The 23,789-nt window shown below is 41.1% G+C and overlaps 1 protein-coding gene across 4 annotated transcripts in view; it reads left to right on the top strand.

Annotated features, from left to right (window-relative positions):
* Positions 1–23,789, top strand: part of RERE (arginine-glutamic acid dipeptide repeats) — a 397,225-nt gene that overhangs the window by 331,478 nt on the left and 41,958 nt on the right. For all 4 annotated transcript variants that reach the window (XM_063107115.1, XM_063107114.1, XM_063107116.1 and 1 more), the window contains one exon: positions 5,366–5,446. In XM_063107115.1, coding sequence (XP_062963185.1) covers positions 5,366–5,446 — 81 coding nt within the window. The remainder of the gene's footprint in view (positions 1–5,365; positions 5,447–23,789) is intronic.

Here is a 23,789-nt window from a genome sequence, read left to right as displayed (position 1 = left end):
TACAGAAATAGAAAAGGTCTTGTTTCGTGTTCCCAAGGATCACATTCGGGTTGTTTGGACATGAACAGCACCAAAGAAATAAGTGCCAACATCCCAAGACCTTTGGTTCATGTGTCTCAGAGTGGGCAGGCTGCAGGCCTGGCGAGCATGCAAAGCAGGGCTGCTCAACTCTGGCAGAGGCGACCAAGCCAGGGTTATTCGCCACCTTTTAAATGAACACATCCTTCTTTCTCCTTCACCCCTGGCATCCTGATATTCTAATATCTACACACTGTCAGGGACAGAAAAGCTAGTGGATATAGAAATAATTCACAAGGCCTTGCATTTTAGCAGTAGAAATACTGAATTTCAACTCAACTACTGGAAGACTGTTAAGAAACAGACTATGTCCATGAACTTTCATTTAGAGGCTTATAGTGCCTATCTATTTATAAGTCAATAATGTTAATTATTAAAGTCTTAAAAACTTCAAGGTCTTCATTTGAAGAGAGATGAATTAAGATGGAAAGGAGATTACCACCTCAGAAACCTATTTTATATATTGACCTATTCCAATCATTGCTCCAAGTGGGTTGTCTTTGTTTCGATTTTCAAGGCTACTTTACATTTCTGGTAAACCACAAGGTAAAGGCTGGTGTCTGAGAAGCAGATGTTTTGCCGATTTTGAGGCCTTGTGGCTTTCCATAGAGAAGTAACAGTGCAGGCCACATGAAGCTTTTACTTCCCTTTTTTTTAAAAAGTGGAGCCAAGGGTGCTTTGCAGTTGATACCATAGTCATTGATCTACATTGACGGCTGTGGTAGGTCTGTGTTCACTACCAGGTGTTAAATTCATATTTCTGGAAGTAGTTAAGATGCCTATGAGACATTAAAGTGAATGTTTCCGGAAGGGTTGGACATAGGTTTAGCCTTAGAAATACTAGTGAGTGGCTGGCTTGCTTAGCTCAGTTAGGAGAGTGAAGTGCTGGTAACACTAAGGTCAAGTTTGGATCCCCTTACTGGCCAGCTGCAAAAAAAAGAGAAAAAAAAAAAAGAGAAAGAAATATATGAATACTAGTGAGAATCTTGGATGATATTTAGAGCCAGAAGAACAGTTGAGTTCATAGTGGGAGGGAGTTTGGAGAGCAGAAAGCCTAGAACAAAGCTTTGGAGAGACTCCAGCATTTAGAGGTTGAGTACAGAATTAGGCTAAGTGGTGTGAGGAAAACCAGGAGAGTTTGGTGTCATGGAGACAAGAGGTCAACTCTGTTATCAGAGTTCAAAATGGACCCTTCAGCTTTTAACAGTCTGTTTCCACTGTGACCATGCTAGCCCAGGCCCTCCATGGTTTGTTTCACTTATATATCAAAAACTTGCCGAGGGGGCTGGCCAGTTAGCTCAGCTGGTTAGAGTTACTGCCCTGTAACACCAAGGTTAAGGGCTCAGATCCCTGTGCTGGCCAACCACCAAAAGAAAAACAAACTTGCTGAGCACCAACTGACTGTGCTTTAGGGAGGCAAAATAGTGTAAGATATACTAATTCCTGTCTTTTCAGAGTTTATAGGCTCTATGGGTAAATGAGGCCTTATACAAATAAATAAGCGAATGGGAGGGAATGGCCAGGAAAGTTTCATTTTGGAGTGGGAGAGTGGGAGCTTGGGTTTGAGGTGAACCTGGAGGTATCTTACCCAGACTCTGGAGTTCAGACAGAGGTTCCAGTATGGGCCAGCTGGCATTAGTGGACATCTGGCTGGAAAGGTGGGCAGGGATAGGATCCTGAAGGGTCTTGAGTTAAGGGCTAAGGGGTGTAAACACCATCCTGGAGAGAGGTCAAAGTGCTCTTCTTAGGTATGGGATGGGGGCAAGATAGTGTGGGACTCATGATGAGACCTGTGATTTTGACAAGTTCCTTGGAAGAGGCTTATATATGGCTGGATGGGGGAGATGGATTAACAGGCTAGTTATTAGGAAAGAGGGTTAAAGGCCTGGCCTGGGACTAGCACTAGAATGGGCAAGAAAGGAGGACATTGGGAGACTTTTCTTAGGAAAAATACTGAGGACTTAGTGATTTGATGCTGGGTCCAACAGCAAAGTGCAGAGTCACAGATGATGGTACCGTGCCAGAAAATAGTTACCATTGTAGACTCTTATCTGCATTTTATAGAGTGTGTCAGTGAAGCGAATGCATTTTGGAGGCCGGGTTTGAATTTTGGCATTACCTTTGAGGAGTTTGGTCACCTTGATATGGTTAATTAACCATCTGTGCCTCAGCTTCCTTGTCTGTAAAATGGGGATAGTAATAGTACTTCCTTCTTAGGTTGTGAGGATTTTACATATGGTACTTAATTATTATTAGTTGAATGGATAATGTTCAGAGGATTACCTCATAATAAATGGAAAAAACAGGATCTGAATTCAAGTTTGTTTATCTCTACCACATTACTCTGAGGTTCCACAATCAGCCTTTGTTACATGCTGCCTTCACTCTGTGGGCCTCTTTCCAGGGAGCCTGGTGTGTGTTGCTTGCCATCAAGCCCATGTTTAGATTGCATGGTACTGTCATTCAACCATCGGACACCAGATTGCCAACCTCAACCCACCCCCCCATTCTCCACCTCTGTCCTTCATGGAGAGAACCTCCAACCCTCCCCCATCCCCCAGCAAATGCTGTCCATTCTTCATGATGTGGCCCATGTCTCCCTGCTTTGGTGAAGGCATTCTGAACTACTACAGGCCATGCCAGTCCATCCCTCTTCTTGACTTCCTTGCTGCACTAATAAGGTGTGCCTCAGTTTTATGCTTGGCTGAATAATGTCACAGAGTTCTGTAATGACTTCACACATATTATCTTACCTGATAAAAATGAATCACCACTTAATAAAGGTCCATGGCCACCTCTATTTTTTTTTTTTTTAAATCCCTGCCAGTGCTAGGTGTTCAGTAAATACTTAATACTTAAAATAAATAAATAAATAAAGAATCAGGAATTCTGATGACTGAAGTTGAATGTGCCAGTATTTCAGGCCCTCCTCATCTCACACCTGGGCTGTGTCACTAGTCTCTTTAACTGGTCTGTCCCTAAACCATGCTTAGGCCACACATGCCACTGGAGCGGTCCTTATCCAGTGTTTTCATGGAAAGCTCCCACTTCATTATCTCTGCTGGCCTACAGGTAGAACCATAATTCTTCAGTTTGGCCTGAAAGGCTTTCTGCAACCTGATCTCACTTGCTTCTTCAGTCTTATCTACTGGCACTCCATTCTGCACGCCCTGTCCTCCCTGCAGTTCCCAGAATGTTCCATATGCCCTTCTTGGCTGACTTGAAGCTGTGCTGGAGCCCACCTGGCAGGCTCATGATCTTTCTTATCACTTCCTCTAAGACATCAGCAAGCAGAGTAAGTTGCTTCCTCCTTCTGGCTCCACCCTTCACCCTTTGTTCCTCTGCTGCTTTTCTTACAGGCCCAAAGATTGATCTGTTTACCTGTCTGCCTCTCTCCCAGACTGGAGCTCCTTGAGGGTAGGGCCCTCTCTTTCCTTGCCCTAGCTCCGGCGGAGATGCTGTGTGCACACAGCCCAGGATGCCTGTTGATCATGTGAACCATACTTTCATCAAGTAACAAAGGTCACTCTTCTTCAGACTAGAGGAAAGCTTGCTCCTTTCTTTTGCCTTGACAGATTTTTCCTTCGAATTATATGAATTATATTGAAAATTGACAATGATGAGTCACATCTTAGCAAGGGGTGAAATCTGAAAACGCAAAGACTCCAGGACTGGAGTAGGTCACAGATCGGTTTTGCAGGCCAAGTCTGGCCCTTCACTGAATTTGCCCGGGAGTTCTCAAACATGGGGAGAGGGAGGGACCCTCTATGCGGTGGGCAGGTGATTTATTGGCTGGGAAGCTTCTGCGGTGATTTAGTTGTGAAATCGGGCCCTGCAAAGTGCAGGCTAATGCCTGGGCCGGGCGGGAGCCGCCGCCCACGATCTCGAGCTGGAAGGGACCGCAAGGGCGTCCGGGCAGCCCCCAGTTTCGCAGCCGGGGCGGGGGCGGTGGGCGTGCGGCTCGGACGCTGCCGCGACCCTGTCTGCCCAGAGCGTGGGCTGGAAACCCAGTGGCCTGGGAAGAACCCCAGCCCCGCGGGCGCCTTCTCCCCGCACTGGCCCCCGTAGGGAGGCAGTTTCTGTGCTTTGCTGCCTTGGTGTACTCCTGTTTGGAAGGAGGACACAGATACTACTGCCAGTGGCCCGGGAGGCTCTGGCCGCGGAGCAGGGGTCGGACCAGGGGCGTGGCGGGGCCGGAGCGCGGGGCCCAGGCGCGCGGGCGAGCAGGCAGGAGGACGGCGCGACGATCCAGGCCGCCTTTTGCAGCCGCCCGCGGCCGCGCCAGGCTCTGCGCGCCGCACTCCAGCCTCCTCCCCCGGCGGCGGCAGCCCCAGCCCCGCGCCCCCCGCGCCCCGCGCCGCGCGGCCCCGCCGCGGTCACACGCCGAGCTGCCCGCGGCCGCCTCCACCCTGCGCTTTGTGGAGCCAGAGCCGAGTGACAGGCGGCGGCCTCTCGCCGCCTGGGACCCCGTGCGCTTACCTGTGGCTGCCAGGGTCGGCCTCGCGGGACCGGGCTTAGAGCCCTGAGGTGGGGGCCCGGAGCTGCCACCCACAGATCGGGGAGGGGCTGATCGGGAGGAATGGGACAAAGTGAAAGTCTCCGGGCTGGGCTTGGGGACGAGTCTGAGACCGCTACGAAAATGGAAGGGGGTGGTAAGGGGCGTCGGGAGGAAGGAAGGGGTGCTGGTTATTCTTTATTTGGTGGCTTGGGGTGGCTTTTAATGACGGAGATGGTGGGGCAGACCAGCTGGGATTCGGGCTCTCAGCGGGCTTCCGCGATATCGGTGCCTTCCGGTGCCTTCCTGGTGCATTCCTTGGATTAAGGAAAGGAGCCTTTTAACCCTCTAGGGTGCCTTTCTGGAGAAGAGCCACCAGGTTTGTTTCTGTTTCCCCTTTCTGCTCGACACTTCTGGGAAGCTGCGTTCTCAGGTGGAAAGCAGTGGGGTGCTGTTTTACTCAAACTGGGAGCATATTTGTTGTTTATTTCGTGCTGTGTCTGGTGGCAGAGGGGACAAATTGCTTCTTAGCTTCAGACACAGGATGGCCTTCTCTTAAACGCGCTGCCCTGTCTGGTGTGTAGGATTGGGGTTCTAATGAAGGCTGTCGGGAGCCCTGGCCTGTGGATCCCAGCTGTGCTGCTGAAACACTCTCCCGGTCTAGCCAATATTCCCTAGCCGAGACTTTTTTTTTGTGGTTGTTATTCTGCTGATTGCAGATATCTTTGGTTTGCTGACATCCTGTTTTGTTTTTGGTTTTTATATTCCATTTGTTGTTTCTTTTTATCACAGAAACGCTTCGTTAAGGGACTCAGGCAGTACGGCAAGAACTTCTTCAGAATCAGAAAGGAGCTGCTTCCCAATAAGGAAACAGTGAGTACAATTGGACTTTATGTAACTTGATTTTTTCCTCTTTGCTCCTGCTGCTTCTCTGCATTTGATCTTATGAAATGGTTTCCTTTAACCCTGTGCTGTGCTCAAACTCAGGCTGGCCTCTAGAATTCTATTCGCTTTACTTCCTTGACTTTTCATTTTAGCTGGTGTTTTAGATAGTAAAGTGACAGATTATGTTTACTCCCCTGTGGAGCATGGACTTCTGTTGTAACTGTAAGAATAGAAAGGTCTTTGGGAACAGAGGGTTAGTTGGGGGCAGGGAGGATTGTAGGAGAGTTAACATCTAATTTTAAATACACATCTAATTTTAAATACAGCAGCTGAAATAGAAAATGTCATTTATCACTAGTTTGGATTTGGTGATTGACAAAAGTCATCAAACCAAACAACAGAATTAAGAGGTTTGTAGCTCAGTGTACTTTGAATTCTGTTGGGATTTTTTCCTTTAATTTAATGTTGCTATGTTTTGAAGAGTAGTTTTAACTCTTTAATATTCCAGCCCTAAAAGTTTGCACTTTTCCTTAGACAGAGAGAGACACAGGGTTTTTATAAATTCCTTAACTGGAGTTTTTAAAAAGTTCCTTTGGTATTTCACAAAGCTAGGGGTCAGATTTTACAAATACCCCTGGTAAACTCGAGATAGGAGAGTTTGCTGAGGAAACTTCAGAGTGAAGTTATATGAAGAGAGTGCTAAGAAGGAATGTGGAATCATTTACCTGTAATTGTCTGCCCACCCGGTCTTCTAACAGGTGGTATTGAGGTGGATCCTTCTCGCTAGGACAAGGAATAGGGGAGACTGGGGTTGGAGCAGGACCAGGCACTTCAGTGTCTGAGGCTGAAACAGAACCCAGTAACCAGAGTGCTCGTCAGGACCTTGGGGAACAGGGATGATCAATATTTAATCTGCCTAGACATGGAGCTGCTTTTTTAGGGAATGGAGGTGTGGAGATAGATGAATATCCATTATAAAAGTGCGTGGGGGGATTTTCAGTTTTTGTTTGTTTTGTTTTTAATTGAGTTAATTACTGATTTCCTCTTATTTAATTTAGTTTTGATTCTCTTATTTTATTTTTTAATTTTTTTGGTGGCTGGCTGATAAGGGGATCCGAACCCGTGACCTTGGTGTTACCTCTCTCTCTCTCTTTTTTTTTTTTTAATGAACTTTTTTTCTGGACACTTTTACTTTTGCGGGTGGGGGTGTGCGGCAGCTTCAGCATAGGGATCGTGGTGTCTAGACACTTAGGAACGGTGATGACTCACAATGTGAAAGAAGGGTTTTGAGATTCCAAGTATAAATTGATGGTTTTGCATCAATCAATGATAATTAGATTAAATTTATAATAATTATTATGTACCTAAATATGGTGGGATGGATCATTGAGAATGGTTTTTTAAAAACTATTTGTAAATATTAAGCTGAAATGTATTATGGAACCAATCTATATAATCAACTTATTTCTTGTATTCTCCAGAAAAAGTTGGAAAGAGGTATTCAGTGAGGAACAGTGAAGTGAATACTTTTAAGTTTTCTGGTGATTTCGGATATTGGAAGTTTAATATGTACTTTTAAAAATTAAAATGCCTTTACCCAAGTGTAGGAATTTCGACTTTGCTGAGTGAAAAAGAGAGAGATCAATGAGTAGATTTGTTCTAAAGATGTGATTGGCCAGATTGTAACCTCTCAACTCAAGTTTTGTCTGTCCCTATACTCTGCTAAAAGTTGCAAACCATAAAGAATTTAATACAAGAAATCTCTTGACAATTATTTTATCTTTCTGTTTTAAAAAATAAACTTATAATAGCAAGGTTAAGCAGTAAGTCTAAAATCTACTATCTAGCATTTGGAAATGCCAGACAATTTTATCTAGAGTTTTATCTCCCTACTGGAAACAGATCTGAGTACCTAGGACAGGCTCTTCTAATGTTTTTCTTCTTGCTCTTGGTTGTCCCTTCTTCATATTGATGATGTCTGACTCAGTAAATAGCCTTTTCTCTCCCATAGAGAAGTTCTCAGTACACCAGCCTTTTGAGCTGGTTCTCTGGTTGCTTTTTCCAGGCACCTCTTTCCTGAGACCTTTTTCCATCACTGCACTGTGGTCACTGTTTCCCAGCCCTGAGTTTCCTCTCCTTCCTTTTTCTTTGGCATCCAGCAGTCTTCCTGTTTCCAATGTCTTCATCAGGGTACCATCATTGGAACTAATGGAAGAGTTTTTTGCAGCAGTGGAGGATTTATTGTGGCTGACATTTCCTTAACATTCATAGTGTCCTGCTGATTTAGCATTGCATTGGAGGAGTTTGGTAGTAGGGTAAGTCTGTAAGTGTTCTAATCAGCTGGGAGAGGCACTCATCTTGTATTTTCCTTAGTTATCAGTGTAGCCAAGCTAATCATTCACAACCCACAGGGAGCAGAGGGCAAAGGTTATTTTTCATTTTTTGCCACAGAAGATGAGAAAATTTGCAGGTACCACTGTTCTTGGTTCAAAACTTCCTCAGTAGAAGTCTTCTTATGGTCAGCCCCCTTTAATAGCAAATCTCTCTAATCTAGGTACTTTCCATATTCTCTTCTATCTACCAGAATTATTAACTAATTTCTTTGCTATTCTCAAATGACTTGAAACGTCAGAAGGGTGTCAGCATCCAAAAGAACACGCCTGATTGGACATAGGAGTGAGGGTCAGCAGACCTGTGTTCTATTCTTGGCCTTACTGGTAACTACAGTACTTGATGATCTCTTTTAACTGTGCGGTCTGCTTTGAGCTGTTCATTGGGAAGCCCAGGTCAGATCCTGACAAGGACTGGAAAACTATTTTCTCCAAAATGGTGTTTCTTTGCGTGAGACTTTCATAGGTGCCACAGTCTTTATAAAATGCTTATGCATCTTTAGCTGTGCTGTGCCTGAGAGCAAAGTGATGATTCTTGCTTCCTCTGCCACTTACTTGCTACGGAGCCTTAGGCATATTACTCTGTTTTTAAATTTTTGTATCTGTGAAATGGGGTGATAATTCCTAGCTCTTAGAAGTGTTTTGAGAGTTTAAAGGAGATAGTATCTGTAAAAAGTGCATAAAAACACTTCAAAATTACTTTCTTCCTGTCTACCCCCCAAATACTACATAAAGTAGCTAAATGCTGTGAAAAGTACAGAATTACTTTCTGCTTGTATATATATTGAGCTTATATAAAAAGAAATGACCTGTTTTTTATTAATCTGTCTTGCAAAAACCCTTTTAATTGAACAATTAGGAGAGGATGGAGGGCAGAACCTCACTCTTGAAGCTTTGTTGAGGAGACGTTCCTTTTTCCTAGTTCGTTCGGTACAGTTAGGTCAGAGAATGGTTCCTGGTGGGCATGGACGTAAACAGTTGGCCTAGCTATTTTGGTTTCTGGTGTTTATCACACAGGAGCTAAATCTGGCCTTTCTCTGAACACTGCTGCCCACTGAAGTGGGAATAGTGGCTGTGATTGCGGAAAACCAACTGTTTAAAGAGGTTTCGTTGAATGGGTATTACATGTTAACCTCATAGTACCCAAGAGAATAAACTGCAAGTCAAATCTTTTAGTCTCACGGTTATGAAAAATCCTGTAGTTTATTTTCCATCTCCCCGTTTTCCCTTTCTCTCTAACCATTTACCTCTCCTTAATGTGCTTATAAAATGAATAATTAGTAGGTAAAATATGGTAAGGAATCTTGGCAAAGCATCTCAGATTCACCTTGGCTGTGTACCTCTTCTCTCTCAAGCCACTGTTTGTCCTAAACCACATCAGAGTCTTGGGTGTTAGTACATTTGTGTAAATCACAGAGAGTGTTCTGTCGCTGAGCTTCTGAAAAGTCAGGGGAGATCCAGGCGTCTTGATTCTGCTTTGAGCACTGCCACTTTATCATTGGGTAGATGAATTATGTGAGCTTTGATGTGAAGGTAATGCCTGAAAAAATAGGAGTTGAAGTTTAACTACCTGGAGGGAACCCATGTTATGAATACTACAAAGTCATGGATGATCTGAAAATAATTTTTCATTTGATTTTTACGTACATTGGCATTTTCTTTTCTTCAAAATCATGAGATGATTACTTAGGCAGCAGTGATGTATCTTCTTTCACTCTGAGAACATGTCTATGTTATTTGAACTGAAGGCTTTCCATGTCTGGCACCTGGATGATTGTCCCTTGAATCCTGGCCTTTGTGTATAGCTCTGTCCATTGTTACTCAGACAAATTCAGCTGGCATCGGATTGTGGACAAGGAGCCCTTCCTCAGTGATCTGCAGTGTTGTTCTTGTCTCAGATGCAGCTAAGGTTAGCGAGACAATTTAATCTGTTTGGACTTGGTGGAGAGAAGAGGTATCCCTAAAGTGTTAGCCTGTAGAGAAGGTGAAAAGGCACATGCTTTGGCTTTCTCATCTCTTTAGGTTTATTTTTGAGTACCTTGCTCAATAGAGATTAAGCTCATGTTATCTGTAAGTCTAGTTGGTGGTACATTTATATTTACTAGAAACTCGTTTTCGCTCACTTCCAATTTTAAGAGCTAAACATCCCATACAGTTAAGTTTTTTAAAGTTTGGGGTATCCACTGAGCACTGAAATGGGTGGGGTGTCTGTAAAGAGGAGCAAAGGTGCCACCCCTGCCCTGCAAAGAGTTGGCATCAAAGCAGGGAGGGTGAACCGTTTACATGCCTGCCATGCTTGGCAGTTGTGCTCAGGGTCCTGGTGGGTCAAGCCCCTCAAAGTGAACACAGAGGCTAGGGGCTCTTGGTAGGCTAATTGCAGAGCGTGGTGTTTGAATGGGGCTTTGAAGGAAGGACTCGTTTTTGACAGGCCGTGGTTGGGAGTATCTAGGAAAAGTGACTTTCTAGCCGTAGGAAATATCATAAGCAAATGCACGGAGACAGGAAGTTGTAAAGCATGCCCAGCAAGTACACGAGCCTGGATGGAGAGCAGATTGCATAAGCTGATGCAGTACGACTTAGGCCAAAATTATAACTTGGGAGATCTTGAAGTCCCTCTAAAGAGTGTGCTTGGGTGAGTGGGGCGACAGGATCCATTGAAGGCTTTCAAGAAGAGAAGTGATTGGCTCAGTTGGTTAGAGCGCAGCCTTGTAATACCAAGGTCAAGGGTTTGGATTCCCATATCGGTCAGCCACCAAAAAAAAGAAAGGAAGAAGAGAGCGCATCCTAGCTGGTCTACAGGAGCATGTGCATGCAGATGGGGACCAAAGAAGGAGGAGGCTCTTGAAATAATTCAATCTTATAGGAAGACAGAAAATGGGAAGTTGAAAGTTGACTTGTGGGAACCAAAGCCTGCCTTTTGTCTTTGTTTTCTCTGTTGAGAATTGTCACTGTTTGTTTGAATGGGACCACAAGCCCAGTGAAAGTACAGCTGGTTTTTATGTTTTTTTAACTTTGAGTGATGGGATGAAAAGTATTGGAGATTTAAATTTTTATTTTGAGAAATAACACGAAAATCAATCATCTTTATCAGCCACATATTTGCAAATGAATTCTGTTAAATATGTACATAAATACTGGGTATTAATTGTTCTTTTCTTCAGGCAAAATATCATTTGCGTAGAACATATTCAGGCAGGGAAGAATAAATACTGTTGAGAAAGGGCTTTAAGACTGAGTAATCAAGATTCTGTTAATATTAAGACGTTAAAAATGACTCTAGCTTTTAGTATGAGCTTTCAGCATGAAGTTTTATTTAACTTCAGATTATAACCTTAGATGAACAATTTTCTAGCCTTATTAATGCTTAATCTAATGTTACATAAGAAAGTATGGACTTCTGAATAGGTTGATGCTACTGAGGACACACAAATGTGTTAGAGCCTCGTAACAATACTTTAGATCTCTGGTTTTAAACTATGCCACTCTACTACAAATACTGTATATCCTCCCTGCTCACAGTGTGGTCCTCAGGCTAGCATATCACCATCACCTGGGAGCTTGTTAAAATTGCAGACTCTCAGGCTCTTGTCCATGCCTATTGAACCAGAATCTGCATTCTAATAAGCTCCCCAGGTGACTGGAATGTACAGTAAAGTTTAGGAAGTAACTGCTGCTTACAAAAATGCAGACTTGCAGAATTCTAAGCCTATATGATTTATTCATTCTTAAAATAATGTTGTCTTCTGTTAAAATTGTAAATTATTTTACTATTAGAGTTTAATTTTATTTTTCAAATTATTACAAAGTACTTCAAACATACGGAGAAGTATCTGGGCTTATTTTCATTATCAGCATTAGAATTTCTTAATATAGCTTTTCTTCCCATCTCCCTCTCCCACTTTTTCCTAGGAACACAACTATGACTCCTGTCTTTGTCGTTTGTTTTTGTGGGTTTTTTTTCTTTTTTGGCAGCTGGCCAGTACAGGGATCTGAACCCATGACCTTGGTGTTACAAGGCTGCATTTTAACCTATTGCGCTAACTGGCCAGCTGAACTTTTGTCTTATTTCATATAAAAACTCTTGTCCTTCTCTTTACTTTTACCTTGTGGCATGCAGTCTTAGTATGTGAGTTTGACTATGCTAGACCCTATTTTGGTTTCTAACAAAAACCTTTTTATTGGAAAAGGTGGTTTTCTCATATTAATATGAAGTTCACATATTCTACTAATAGTACAGTATTTTCATGTTTTGATTTCTTTTACCGGCACTCCTTATATATGAGAAAGAAATGTAAGTACTTTGAGGAGATGGCAAAGTGAGTAAAAGGAAAGACATTTATGTATCATACTGTTTCTCTTAATAACTTGTCCTCGCATAGATACAAACAGTTGGAATTTTCCATTGGAGGCAAAAGTGATTGCCAGTAGAAACAGGCACTGCATTTTGGCAGCAGGTACTGTGATCCTATAGCTCTTCCAGCACAGAGGGTTTGTTCCCATTTAAATGGAGCAGAGGTTTGAATATGTTAATTCTGATAGTCTAAGCTGTATGGATATTTGATTGGGCAGCAGTCCAGTTTTAACTAGGGTAATCTAAGAGAGATTGGCTGATTCCCTTGTAAGTGAAGCAGTTAAGTAATTTGCATGTAAGGAACTTTTGGTGCTCATGTTGGGAAGAGGAGGAAGTATTAAAAAACTAGGTGACTTTTTAGACTGAGGGCCTTGGATATTTGCTGTACTCAGAATAAACGTCTTAGACCCTGTCCTTGGCCTTATCCTACATGTGAGAACTAGTGAGAGTAGGATGAGAGTGCTTTAATTATATGAAATGTATTACTTGTAGAAACTGTGCTCAAATATAGAACGCCTTGGACTTTTAAAGTGTTATTGAACAAAATGCTGCTTACAAGGATCAGCTGTTCATTTGCTGTTGATTTTTACTAACCCATATTTCTTATGATTTGGCTGGGTCTTGGTTACCTGGATGATTTTTAGATGAGGACATTTATGACTTTTAAGCCTAAATAGACACAACCATTTTATTAGCTAGTAAAATAAATGGAAGATTTGAATTGATCTTTTGACTTATAAGTTACGATTGCTGTGGTTATATTCAATGGGTTTATTTACTTAGAGCTTATGCTTTATATCACAGATAAAAAAACTTTTTAGGCTTTTATGATCAGCAATCTCATCCTCGTTTGCTGATCTTTAAAAATATATCTAGTCTGTTAGAAAACTAACATTGAAAATAAGTTTAAAATGTATTTGAAGTTATAGTCCATGAATAATTGGTCCATTTTAATCTTATTTGAAGTTACGCCCTTGAGTAATATTTAGGAAAATAAGGTGAAAAATAATAGGATTGCTTGGAAAAGTAAAGCAAAGCATTAACCTCAGTCTTATTTACAGCTGCTTACCAGTGGGAAAGACATCCACTTCCCCCAAATAAATTTTTTTTCTTGTCGTATATAATTTGAAAACCATTAATTTGTGTTATATAAATAGGAAAACCAAACAGGAGAAATCTTTCTTGAGATACCAGAATTCCATTAAGCTAAGTTTTCATTTTCAGATGTTGAATTTTTCAGGTAAGTTTCAATATTAATGGACCTTGTTATTTTTTTTTTCCACTTTTTTTCTCTCTTAGCAGAATTTCCACTTTCTTCTGCTCAGGTGTCTTAAATTCTTCTTTTGAATCCTCTCAGTTGTGGCATCATATTTCCCAGGATTTGGCCATTACAATGTCTTAACACCGTCATGGTTGGCAAGGTTGGGAGTGTTTTTAAGGGCTGTTTTGGGGAACTTTTGTTAACTTAAGGCCTGTGCTGCCTAGGTTGGGGTGTCTGAGGTGAGTGAGAGGGTGCTTACCTTCATGGAGCTCACAGTCTAGTGAAGGGGACACCTGGACTTGGGTTCTTCTCTGGAAGGTGCCTGGGTTACCTCATTTATAGTGGTCCTGCTAGAGCTGCACAGCTGTGGAAGCCATGTGCGCCCTCTCCTCTGCGGGCTATTACACAAAGAGCCCAGCTCATCTCTCTTAGCAGAATTGTATTTTGTTCTGCCATTTAAAAATTAATGTTTATTTTATTTTAGTCTTGGACTTCAGACTCTTTTCTCCCTTGCATTTTCATTCTGCACACATATGTGCATGTGTATATTTATGTAGAATGTAAGGCCTTATGGACAAGGACCTCATTTTAATACCTTTTTGTATCACCTTTAGTGCCATGTAACAGGCCCTTACTTAATATTAGTTAAAAATGAAATATGGGTGTGTGCTCACATGTGTGTGAATAATGGGTTAGAAGTACATTTTAACCACAGATATGTAATTACCAGTCCTAAAAGATGAAAACTCCTCAGTGTTTTTAAGGAAACATTGTCCTTATCTTTTGCTGTTTGTGTTGGTTTTCTTTTTTCTTTTTTTCTTCTTTTTTTTGTGTGTTGGTTTTCATGATCTGCTTTGATGCTGTTTTTAAGATCGGTTGAAACCTGGATATCCCAGGCCTTAGACTTTGTGTAATGGACAGAAAATCCTTGTTAATGCTAGTGTCCCAAGATAATAAGACTAGGACTTGGGGTTCACTGGGCCTTCTATTCTGCTTATTTTGGACAGTAAATCAACTCTCCTGTTTGTACAGCGGTTCTGTGTTCTAGATTATTTATGAGATTGAAGCCCATTGTTTATTTTCCTCAGCAGTCAAGAATAAAATATTGTCGTAAGCAGTAGAGTAAGCTATTAGTCAGTTATAGCTTGGCTTCAGAACAGTCACTAAAGAAAGAGAAAGAGAGTGCGTGTGTGAGTGTGTGTGAGCACACACATATGTGCACAGAAGTACATATGTGTACTGAAGGTGAGAGCCAAGGGAGGTGCAGGAGATTCCCTTTTGCCAGATCTCTGCAGCTTTGTAAGCTTCCTATGACTGTTTATGGGTTTTTTCTTTTAGTCTGTTAGTGACTCACCATCATATGCTGTTTTGTTATCTTGAAAACAGTCTCTGGAATGTTTTATCCTGTGTCTTTGCTGTATGAGTGAAAGACCACTGAGGATGTTCTAAACAATATGAAGATAAAGATTTTCTTCAAAAATGTTTTGGTTATGTATTTTCAGCTGCTGCCATTGTCTCTTTGTTTCAATGTGTAGGAGTTGGATTTTTCTTGAGTTTGGCAAGAAATAGTGACTTTCATGTGTTTGATTATTTTAGAGGGCTGGCCTTTGGGATTGTGATTATTGAATTAGGCACACGCCTCCTGAGATGAAAACTTGATTCTCCTTCCCACAAATGCTCTGTTTTGGGAAATGTGCTGGTAAGGTACAATTGAATCAGGTCAGAGGTTTGTGGCCTTAAGTTGTCAAGGGAGGTATTTTAGTTTTGGAGAGAGAACCCTGGAATTTGTGAAACACGAGGAATAATAATTACATTCTAAAGGAAATAGGCACAATGAATCTGTTTACAAGGCTATTTTCACAAAGTAAAGCAGAGAGCCAGTGAACTGGGCACAAATTCTGTAGATATTTTGGAGAATGTGGGGTAAAAAACAAAACAACAGAAACTTTTTAATAACTTTCTAAAAAGTATAACTTTTTAATAAATTTTAACTTAATGGCTTAAAACAACAAATACTTTATTATATCCCACAATTTTGTAGATTGGGAATTTAGGCGAGACTCAGCTGGCCGTTTGCTTTCGTGTTTTGTATACAAAGGTCACTCCATGGTATCAGCTGGTAAATGGGTTGGTCTGACAGGTCCAAGATGGCTTCTCTCATATGTCTGACACCTTAGCAGGGATGGGTGGGAAACTGAGTTCGTCTGATGCTGTTGACCAGAATACTTCCATTTGCTCTGTCCTGTAGATTGAATTTGCTTATCAAAACTTGAAGCCTTCATTTCTTTTGATTCTCTTCACCTACCAACTGACTCAGGAGAAAAGTCCATGTGCCTCTCTGTAGCATATTATGTCCACTGGACAATTAGGCAGAATAATACAGTTAAAGGATGTAATGCTTCTTTATGTAATCATTTTGTATCTATATTAAGATGTGGAAGTTTACAAAGAGGAATGTGTGCCCATTTGTCCAGGATATTTGTCTTAGACTCAAACTAAAGTGTACTGTTTTCTTTTGTACGATACTCTGTTCTAATTAGTATTTTCTCAAATGCTTAGTACTTTACCAGGCATGTCTATAAACACTTAACATTTGTTAAAAATTTATGTAGAAATCAGTGATTTAGGATGTTTAACTGGGTAGAGTGAATGTAAAATGTTTATAGTTTTTTCCTAATACTAGTCGATTATGAAGCACTTACTAAGCTTATTGAGCATGGTGAGAAAATAGAGAGCTGTGGTTCTTCTCCTTGGGGATCTCTCTGACTGGTTGCCACAGTGTAAGTTGGAGTGAAACCAAGTGCTGAACTATGTGGCATGGACATTAAGTGGTAATGGGAGTCTGAGGAGCTGAGGATGAGGGCTTGGGGAATCATGTTCATCCTGGAAGATGTGCCCTTAGGACTTGAAGCTTTTTGAAGGAGGATATGTGTTTTAAAATGTTAAAACTTGTTTGAAATGCCTTGTCAAAGAAAGTCCTTAACGTATCCTTGTTGTCTGTTGAGGTATTTCCTAATACCTGCAGCATTCCTACAGAGTGACTGCTCTGCTGCTCCTAAACACCTGGTGACTTTGAAACCATTAAATGCAACCATGGTTTTGGACAGTTCCATTGTTTGAAATGTCTTGCTTTTATTAAGCAGAAATCTGAATCACTTCACCTTCCATACATTGTCCTGGTCGTGTCCCTCGGAGGTGTAGAGAATTCTTGCCGTAACCTTCCCTCCTGGAGCCTGTTCACATGGGTCAGGGTAGTTGGCACATCTGCATCCAGCCACATCCATTCGAGGTGAGCTCCTTTGGACCTTTGTCGTTTGGCCCTGTGTAAAACTGGATATTTACAAGAAGGAGAAAGTGGCAGAGACAGTCCCAGCAGTCTAGAGCACCCAGGCAGCTCCCATCCCTTGCCTGGCTCTTTCCTTTCCCCAGCAGGCAGGCATGTGCATCAGTGAACACTTCCTGGAGTACCATAAAGTCACATATAAGTTCTGTTTGTTCTGTTGAGTTGAGCACATCTTGAATTTACCACCTTTAACCCAGCTTTCACTTCCCACAGTGAGGAAATATTAATATTAGGATTTCGTAAAAGATGTTACCTGACACAGAAGCACGTACCTATACTATCCCTTAATTAGGCCATTTTGACACCTAGAGTGGACCTGAGCAAAGACTTCCATTGCCAGATCACAGCACAATCATATGTGAAACAGTAATAGGCTCTTTCCTCTTGGGAGAGACCATTAACTTTCATCACAACCCCAGACCTTTCCAAGAAACCTTGTCCATACTGATAATCTTGGCACCAATCAATTCCTCAACCCATTCTTATATGTTTTGATAAACTGTGGCTGAAGAGTAAGATAACAACCATTTAGCAAACATATGCCTTCTTCTGTTTGCTGCTTTTGTTGCAAACTAGCTGTTAAAAGCAAAGTTCTCCACCCTGACCCCTCATAAACAAAAACTCCAGAAATGGGCTGTTCAGGAGCCCAGAGGTTAAATCACTAATCTAGTGCTTGCTGTTAATTTCCCAAATTGGATTTTCTGCTTGTCACTGATCCTCTCCCCTGCGTAGATCCCTCATACCCCAAACAGTGCTGTTCAAGGTAACTGTATCCTGAGAGAGGCATGGGCAGTTTCTCTTCTCCTGTGCTGCTTCACCTGGTTGTTGTAACAAGCTAATACAATTGGAGTAGGTAGCTTAGAATTTCCTTCTGTTTACTATTGCTGGATAATGGAGAGCAAGGTCAGAAGGTGTATAACTCAGCTTCACAATCACTGTCTGGGCTGAACACAAATCTTTAGGCATCCAGTTGACCACTTCCTGTTCTCAAATGCTGTACCCCCCTCTGCTGGTTTTTAAACAACTGATGCTTCCTTAAGAAATGTAGGCTCTGCCTTCAAGATGGCACAGTCTGTTTCCCCAGGTCTTCAACTATAAATGTTGCACAGGAAAAATGAGAATAATTTCTGGCTGTGGGAAAATGATTTCAATTCTTAGGCAAGGATAAGGAATAAATTCCTTTCTAATACCATTCTCCTACTTCATGTCCTGCGCCAAAACATGACATGACATTTTAACTTGCTTGAGGTTCCCCAAAATAGAGCATTTATCTGGCTTTTTGTTCACTTATACTTGTTTTCCTTCACCACTACCCCCTACCCCCAGCCCAGCCTCCACCTGCCCCCAGCACTCACGACAGGAGTCATTTTTTATAGCACACATAACCTTTAAAGCAAAAAGAAAGTGCATTGCTTATAACAAAATGAATCTCTTTTCTGCCTTTATTTTGAAGTCCTCCCCATTGTTTAATGTGGAGGATATTCGTGCTGAAAGCCTGTTCCAAGTAGGCATTTGTGCATCCCAGAGGAACTTTTGATTTATTTCCTTAACTCTGCCGTCCTTTCTCTGTGGTTCAGAAACCTTTAATGATCTGTGAAGCTCGGAGACTTCAGTGCAAAACAGTAGCCATTCTGAGAGCCCTTCCCACTACAGGGAAGGCCTGCAGTTTGCACACGCTGGGTGTTTGACTCCCTGAAAGGCTGACCTCTCACAACTTTTGGTTGTGCAGCAGGGCATCCTGGGCCAGGGCCTTGATAATGCTTTTGTGAAATATTTTTTCCTCCTTCTCTCCCTCTCTTTGAAAAGTTGTAATGAAAATTCCGGGCTCTTGGCCAGCCTGTGGGATGTGATACAGTAGAAATGTTGCTGGTGCCCTTTGTTACTGCTCGGCTTTGATTAGGTTTGTTTCCTGTAAGCTTAATTTTGCTCCCCCGCCCCCTTTTCTTTATGGCTGAGGAGGTTAACTTAGCCAAGGTTAAGCATTTTATTATGCAAGCTGCTGCAGCCTAGTAGAGTGACTGAACCAGGCTTTTGTGGCAGAGACTCGACAAGGAGAAACTACTTTTCCTGCATATTCACATTCTTCTTCCCAAGGCTGCCTTTTACTCTTAATGCTTGTTTTCATAGAAGAAGGTAACAAGCTATACAAGCTGTATTGGTTTCCCGTTTCTTCTACTCAAGGTGTTCCAGGAAAGCATGTACAACTTATCTTGAGATTTTGTTAGTCAAGTTGAAAATCATGGTAGACCTTTCTCTTTGGGGTTTCTGCAAGTGAAGGGAGGAGACCTGCAGAGCAGCAGTCAACAAACAGTGACACTCCTTTGATGTTCCTTGTGGTTCTCCATTTCAAAAGAAAGAAGTGGTTACAGCTTTAAAAAGTTTTTTTTTTTTTTTTAACTGCTTTGACTTTGTATTTATAGCTCTTTTTATCTTTGCAATTGAGAATACTTTACAGACATCATTTCAGCAGCCCCTCCAGTATGCCTGCGAGGGGTGCTGGCATTATTGCACATGCACAGGTGAAGAAACTGAGATACAATGACACTAAAAAGGGTGTCCTCGCAGGCCCTGTCCAGGTCAGGGAGTGGGGGTGAACCACGGGTCTTAAGAGGTAGACTCCCCCACGTAACCTCTGTGGTGAGAGCTTGGGTGTGGGGCAAGGCTTGCTTTTTATAGAAGAGAAGTGAGATTTTATTATTATAGAAATTCTTTATTCACCGTAGGAGTCCTTGACCAACTTACGGTGATAAAGTATAAGTACAGTGCATGTAATCCCTTTGTATCTCAGAGCTGTTGAGATGCGAACCCTCTCGTAAGCTAGCAGAGACGCTAGGATTGAAGCCTCTGTTTGATCATTGTCCTGGAATCTGCTCAGGCTCTCTCTCTTGGGAAAAATGTGGCCTTACCTCCTCTGGGTTAGGATCTGGGAGCCTGTCCCTATTCTGTCTTGCAAAAAAGACAGTTCTGTAATGACCCGCGCAGCTTCATCATTTCTAGGTTCTATGCTAAAAATGTGCAAATCACCAAACAGAAATTGGCCACTGGAAGAGCCTGTGCCGAACTGGGTTTCCTAATGGTAACTGAACCACCCCCAAACTGCAGACAGCACTTTCTGGACTTTACCCTCAGTATTCATTAACCTTTTATTGATTTAACAATTTTAACCAGAGTTATTCTTGCCAATTTCGATGAAGTAGATTTTTGAGGCTTGGGTGTTTGTTTTTGTTTTTTTAATTTCTTGTGGAGATGATGGAAGGCTATATAGAGTATTCGTGCATGGTTCTTTTTACTACTTCTCTTGTAAACTTGTGTGAATGCTGATTCTTGCCTGAGCTGAAAATTTGGTCTAATATTTTACAGGTAAGTAATATCTCTTAGGTGTTTAAAGAATCTATATAGACTAAATGGAATAGAAATCTCAAACTGTTTTAATTATTCCCAGCTATGCTCTCTCACACACAGACAGCACACAAACATATTTGTACATGTAATACTGTAATTTTCAAGAAGTTGTTCTGTGCACTATTCTTTTCTTAAAACCATTTAGTTCAAAATAATTTCATACTTAAAGAAAATTTATAATGGTAGTATAAAGAATTATCATATATCCTTTATTCACATTCCCCAAATATTAAAATTTTATCACATTACTTAAACTATCCTTTTTCATATGTGTGTTGGCATGTGTGGTTTTTTCCACCTGAATTGTTTGAGGGTAAGTTGAAGACCTGTTGCCCCTTTATCCCTAAAAATACTTATACGTGCACAGTTTTTTTTGTTTTTGTTTTTTAATGAAAGTTGTATTACTGTCCCATTCCTTAAAATATTAATCTGGTTGACTGACTCATTCAGGACCCCACTACTGCAGTTAAAAATCTCAGTACACTTAAGTTTGGTCTTTGTAGGTGGTGGGGAAAGGGGAGGGGTGTGTTTTTAGTAAGTCCTTCCTCTTGAAAATATAGGAATGTATACAGTAGAAAGTTAAAATCGGAAGTAATTCCACCACCAAGAGATGACCGACCAAGAGTTAACATTTGGGTCCATATTCTTCAGACTGTTTCTAGGCATATATAAGTAAATATTTTAAACAGAAACGGCTTCATTCTGTTCTATAAGCTAACTTTTAAACCTAACCATAAAACGTGTCTATGTCATAATTTTTGGCAGTTGCATTTTTGAAGATATCATGTTATTAACCAATTTCCAGTTTTGAACATTTGTTTCCAGGTTTTTTGTGTTTTTTTGTTTGTTTGTTTTGTTTTTCCTTCACTGTTAACAAAACAATTGTCTTAATGAATACCTTTGTCTTATTTTGGGGCATTTGTTTACTTCCTTAAGATCTATTCCCAGAGTGTTTATTTCAAAGGGTATATGCATTTTTAAGGCCTTTGAATACTTAGTGCTGAGTGCCGAGTTCCCCACTCACTCGTGACCATTGATTATCATTCTTTTTAGTGTTTTAAAATAGCCTGCAGCCCTCCTTGTTTATGGAAAATTTTATGATACTTTGTACAACACCTGCCCCCGCAAAACCAAAAACTGACATGTGGTCAGTGGTCTGTTTATCCAGAGGCAGATGAACAGTATAGGGACCAGGGGCCTCATTTCCCCAGCCCTGACAATATTTTGGTGACTGACTAGAGCTGATTGCAATCCTATAGGAAGGTTAGGAGCCCAGCTTTAAGGACAGCGCTCTGGACCTGCCATATCACCTCAGCCACCGTGATCCTCCCTCCTGTCCCTTGAGGCAGTCAGCACCAGTCTGCTGCAACATAACTTGCCCTTATAAGTAGCTGAGTGGATTGTTAACCCTGATTTGCTTTAACTGTGATTTTGGGTTATCCATTGACTCTTCCTCTCTCGCACTCCCACTCCTGTTAATCAAGGATTTCATAATTAGTGAAGTAGTGTAATCTAGTCAACAATTACCATGGAGAGAGGGAGCTACATACTCCACGGCCATTTCTGATCTAGCCTCACTTCCACCACATTGTTACAGTTACAGACAAGTCACTAAGGCCAGTTCAGATTCAAAGAAAGCGAAGTTAGACTCCATCTTTTGATGTGGGAGTGACAAGGTCACATTAGTTTGTGGGATGGGAAACTTGGCCGTCTTCGGAAATGCAGTTTTGCCACGTAATATAATGCACTGAGAAACAAATATGGCTGTTTTCATAGCTGCGTAAAATGTAGTCAGTGAAATGCGGTGTTCTTCACAATGATGACTTGTAGCAGGCTAGGAATAGTAGGACATATCCTTAATCTCAAAAAGAAGAGGACCTTCCAAAAACCTACGTTAAACATCATATTTAAAGGTGAAACTTGTAGAAGTATTTAATTTAAAATAAAGAGCAAAGGGGGCTGGCTGGTTAACTCAGTTGGTTAGAGCACAGCCTTGTAACACCAAAGTCAAGGGTTCAGATCCCCTTACCAACCAGCCACCAAAAAAATAAATAAAAGAACAGAATAAGGATGTCCACTGTCATCACTAATATTATTAGACTGTGTACTCAAATTTCTATATAGCTTAATCAGACAAAAACCGTCTCTCTCTCTCTCTCTCTCTCTCTGTATGTGTGTGTGAGAGAGAGACAGACCCAAGGCATGGAAAGGAAGAAGCAAAGTTGTGATTTGTAGGTTATATATTTAACTACATAGAAAATCTAGAGACTTAATTGGTGGAACAAATGAAAATATAGAAAAATTGCTACAGTTAAATGATAAAAAAAATGGGGCTCCTGTGGACCAACAATAGCCAAGTAGAAAATGTAATGTATTAAAAATACCATTCACAGTGGCAACAGAAACTTTAAGATTCCTAGCAATAAACAAATGATGTATAAACCTTTCACTTTTTGAAAAAATACATGTTAAAACATAAATTTAAAAGCCTGAAGAAAAAAAAAAAGACCGAGATAAATGGGGAGGTGATGTGCCAATGTTGATGGATAAAAATACTCAACATTGTAAGATATCCTTACTGTATATGTTACTATAGTATCATTTCATTATGAAATTCAATATGATTTCAAGCAAAATTTCAACAGGGTTTTTATGGAGCTAGCAAACTGATTTATATGGTAGAATGAAGGTCACAAGGGAGATAGTTTTGCCCTCTGAGGTAAGACCTGCAAAGTTAGAGTAATTAGGACTGTGGTATTGATGCAAACTAGACAGACGTCAGTGGGATGGAGGCAGACCAATGTGATGTCACTGGGGAACTAACGAATTGTTCAATAAATGGTTTGGGAACAATTATTGGCTTAGCATATGGGAAAAAGGTGAAATTAGATCATAGCTTCTAGATATATTAAAGCCAGAGAAATCAAGACTTTAAAACTATAAGAAAATGTAACATTTTAATGTTTCCTGACTAGGAAAGGATTTATAAGAAATAATACAAAAGTACAACTCAAAAAGCGAATGATAATGTTTGTCTCTATTAAGACTAAAAATGTCTCTGTTTTATAGGGAACCATAAACAGTGGGGAAAAAGCGACAGACTGAGAGAAGGTATTTGTAGCATATGTAACAGGCTTAGAATCTAGAATGCACAGAGAATTTGTGTAAATCTATAATAGTCACAACAGTGAGTTAACGGAAAAATGGGTGAAAGATAAGAACAGACAGTCTTACCTGAGAAAATCTGAAAAACGTATGAAGAGTTGTGTAGCCTCACTAGCAAACAAAGAAATGCAAATTTAAATGACAAGTATTACTTCACACCCATCAGATTTACAAAACAGTACTGAGTGGAAGTGAGGTTTCAGAGAAACAGGGACTCCCATGCACTCCTATGGGAGTGCACACCCATGTACCTATTTCATATTGATCCAGGAAGTAAAAATCACAAATATCTGTAGTAATAGCTAATTACTAATAGTATACCAGTGCTCTGTGCTGGATTCCATGGAGTAGTGGGTACATACCCAGCTGGTCATCAGAGTCACCTGATGAAATCCATTCTTAAGCTCCTTGGTATTTTC

Source organism: Cynocephalus volans, chromosome 8 (genome assembly GCF_027409185.1).
Source record: "Cynocephalus volans isolate mCynVol1 chromosome 8, mCynVol1.pri, whole genome shotgun sequence".
In the NCBI taxonomy this organism is placed as follows: domain Eukaryota; kingdom Metazoa; phylum Chordata; class Mammalia; order Dermoptera; family Cynocephalidae; genus Cynocephalus; species Cynocephalus volans.
The sequence above is the reverse complement of the archived record's forward strand: the minus strand, read 5'-3'. Positions and strand labels throughout refer to the sequence as shown.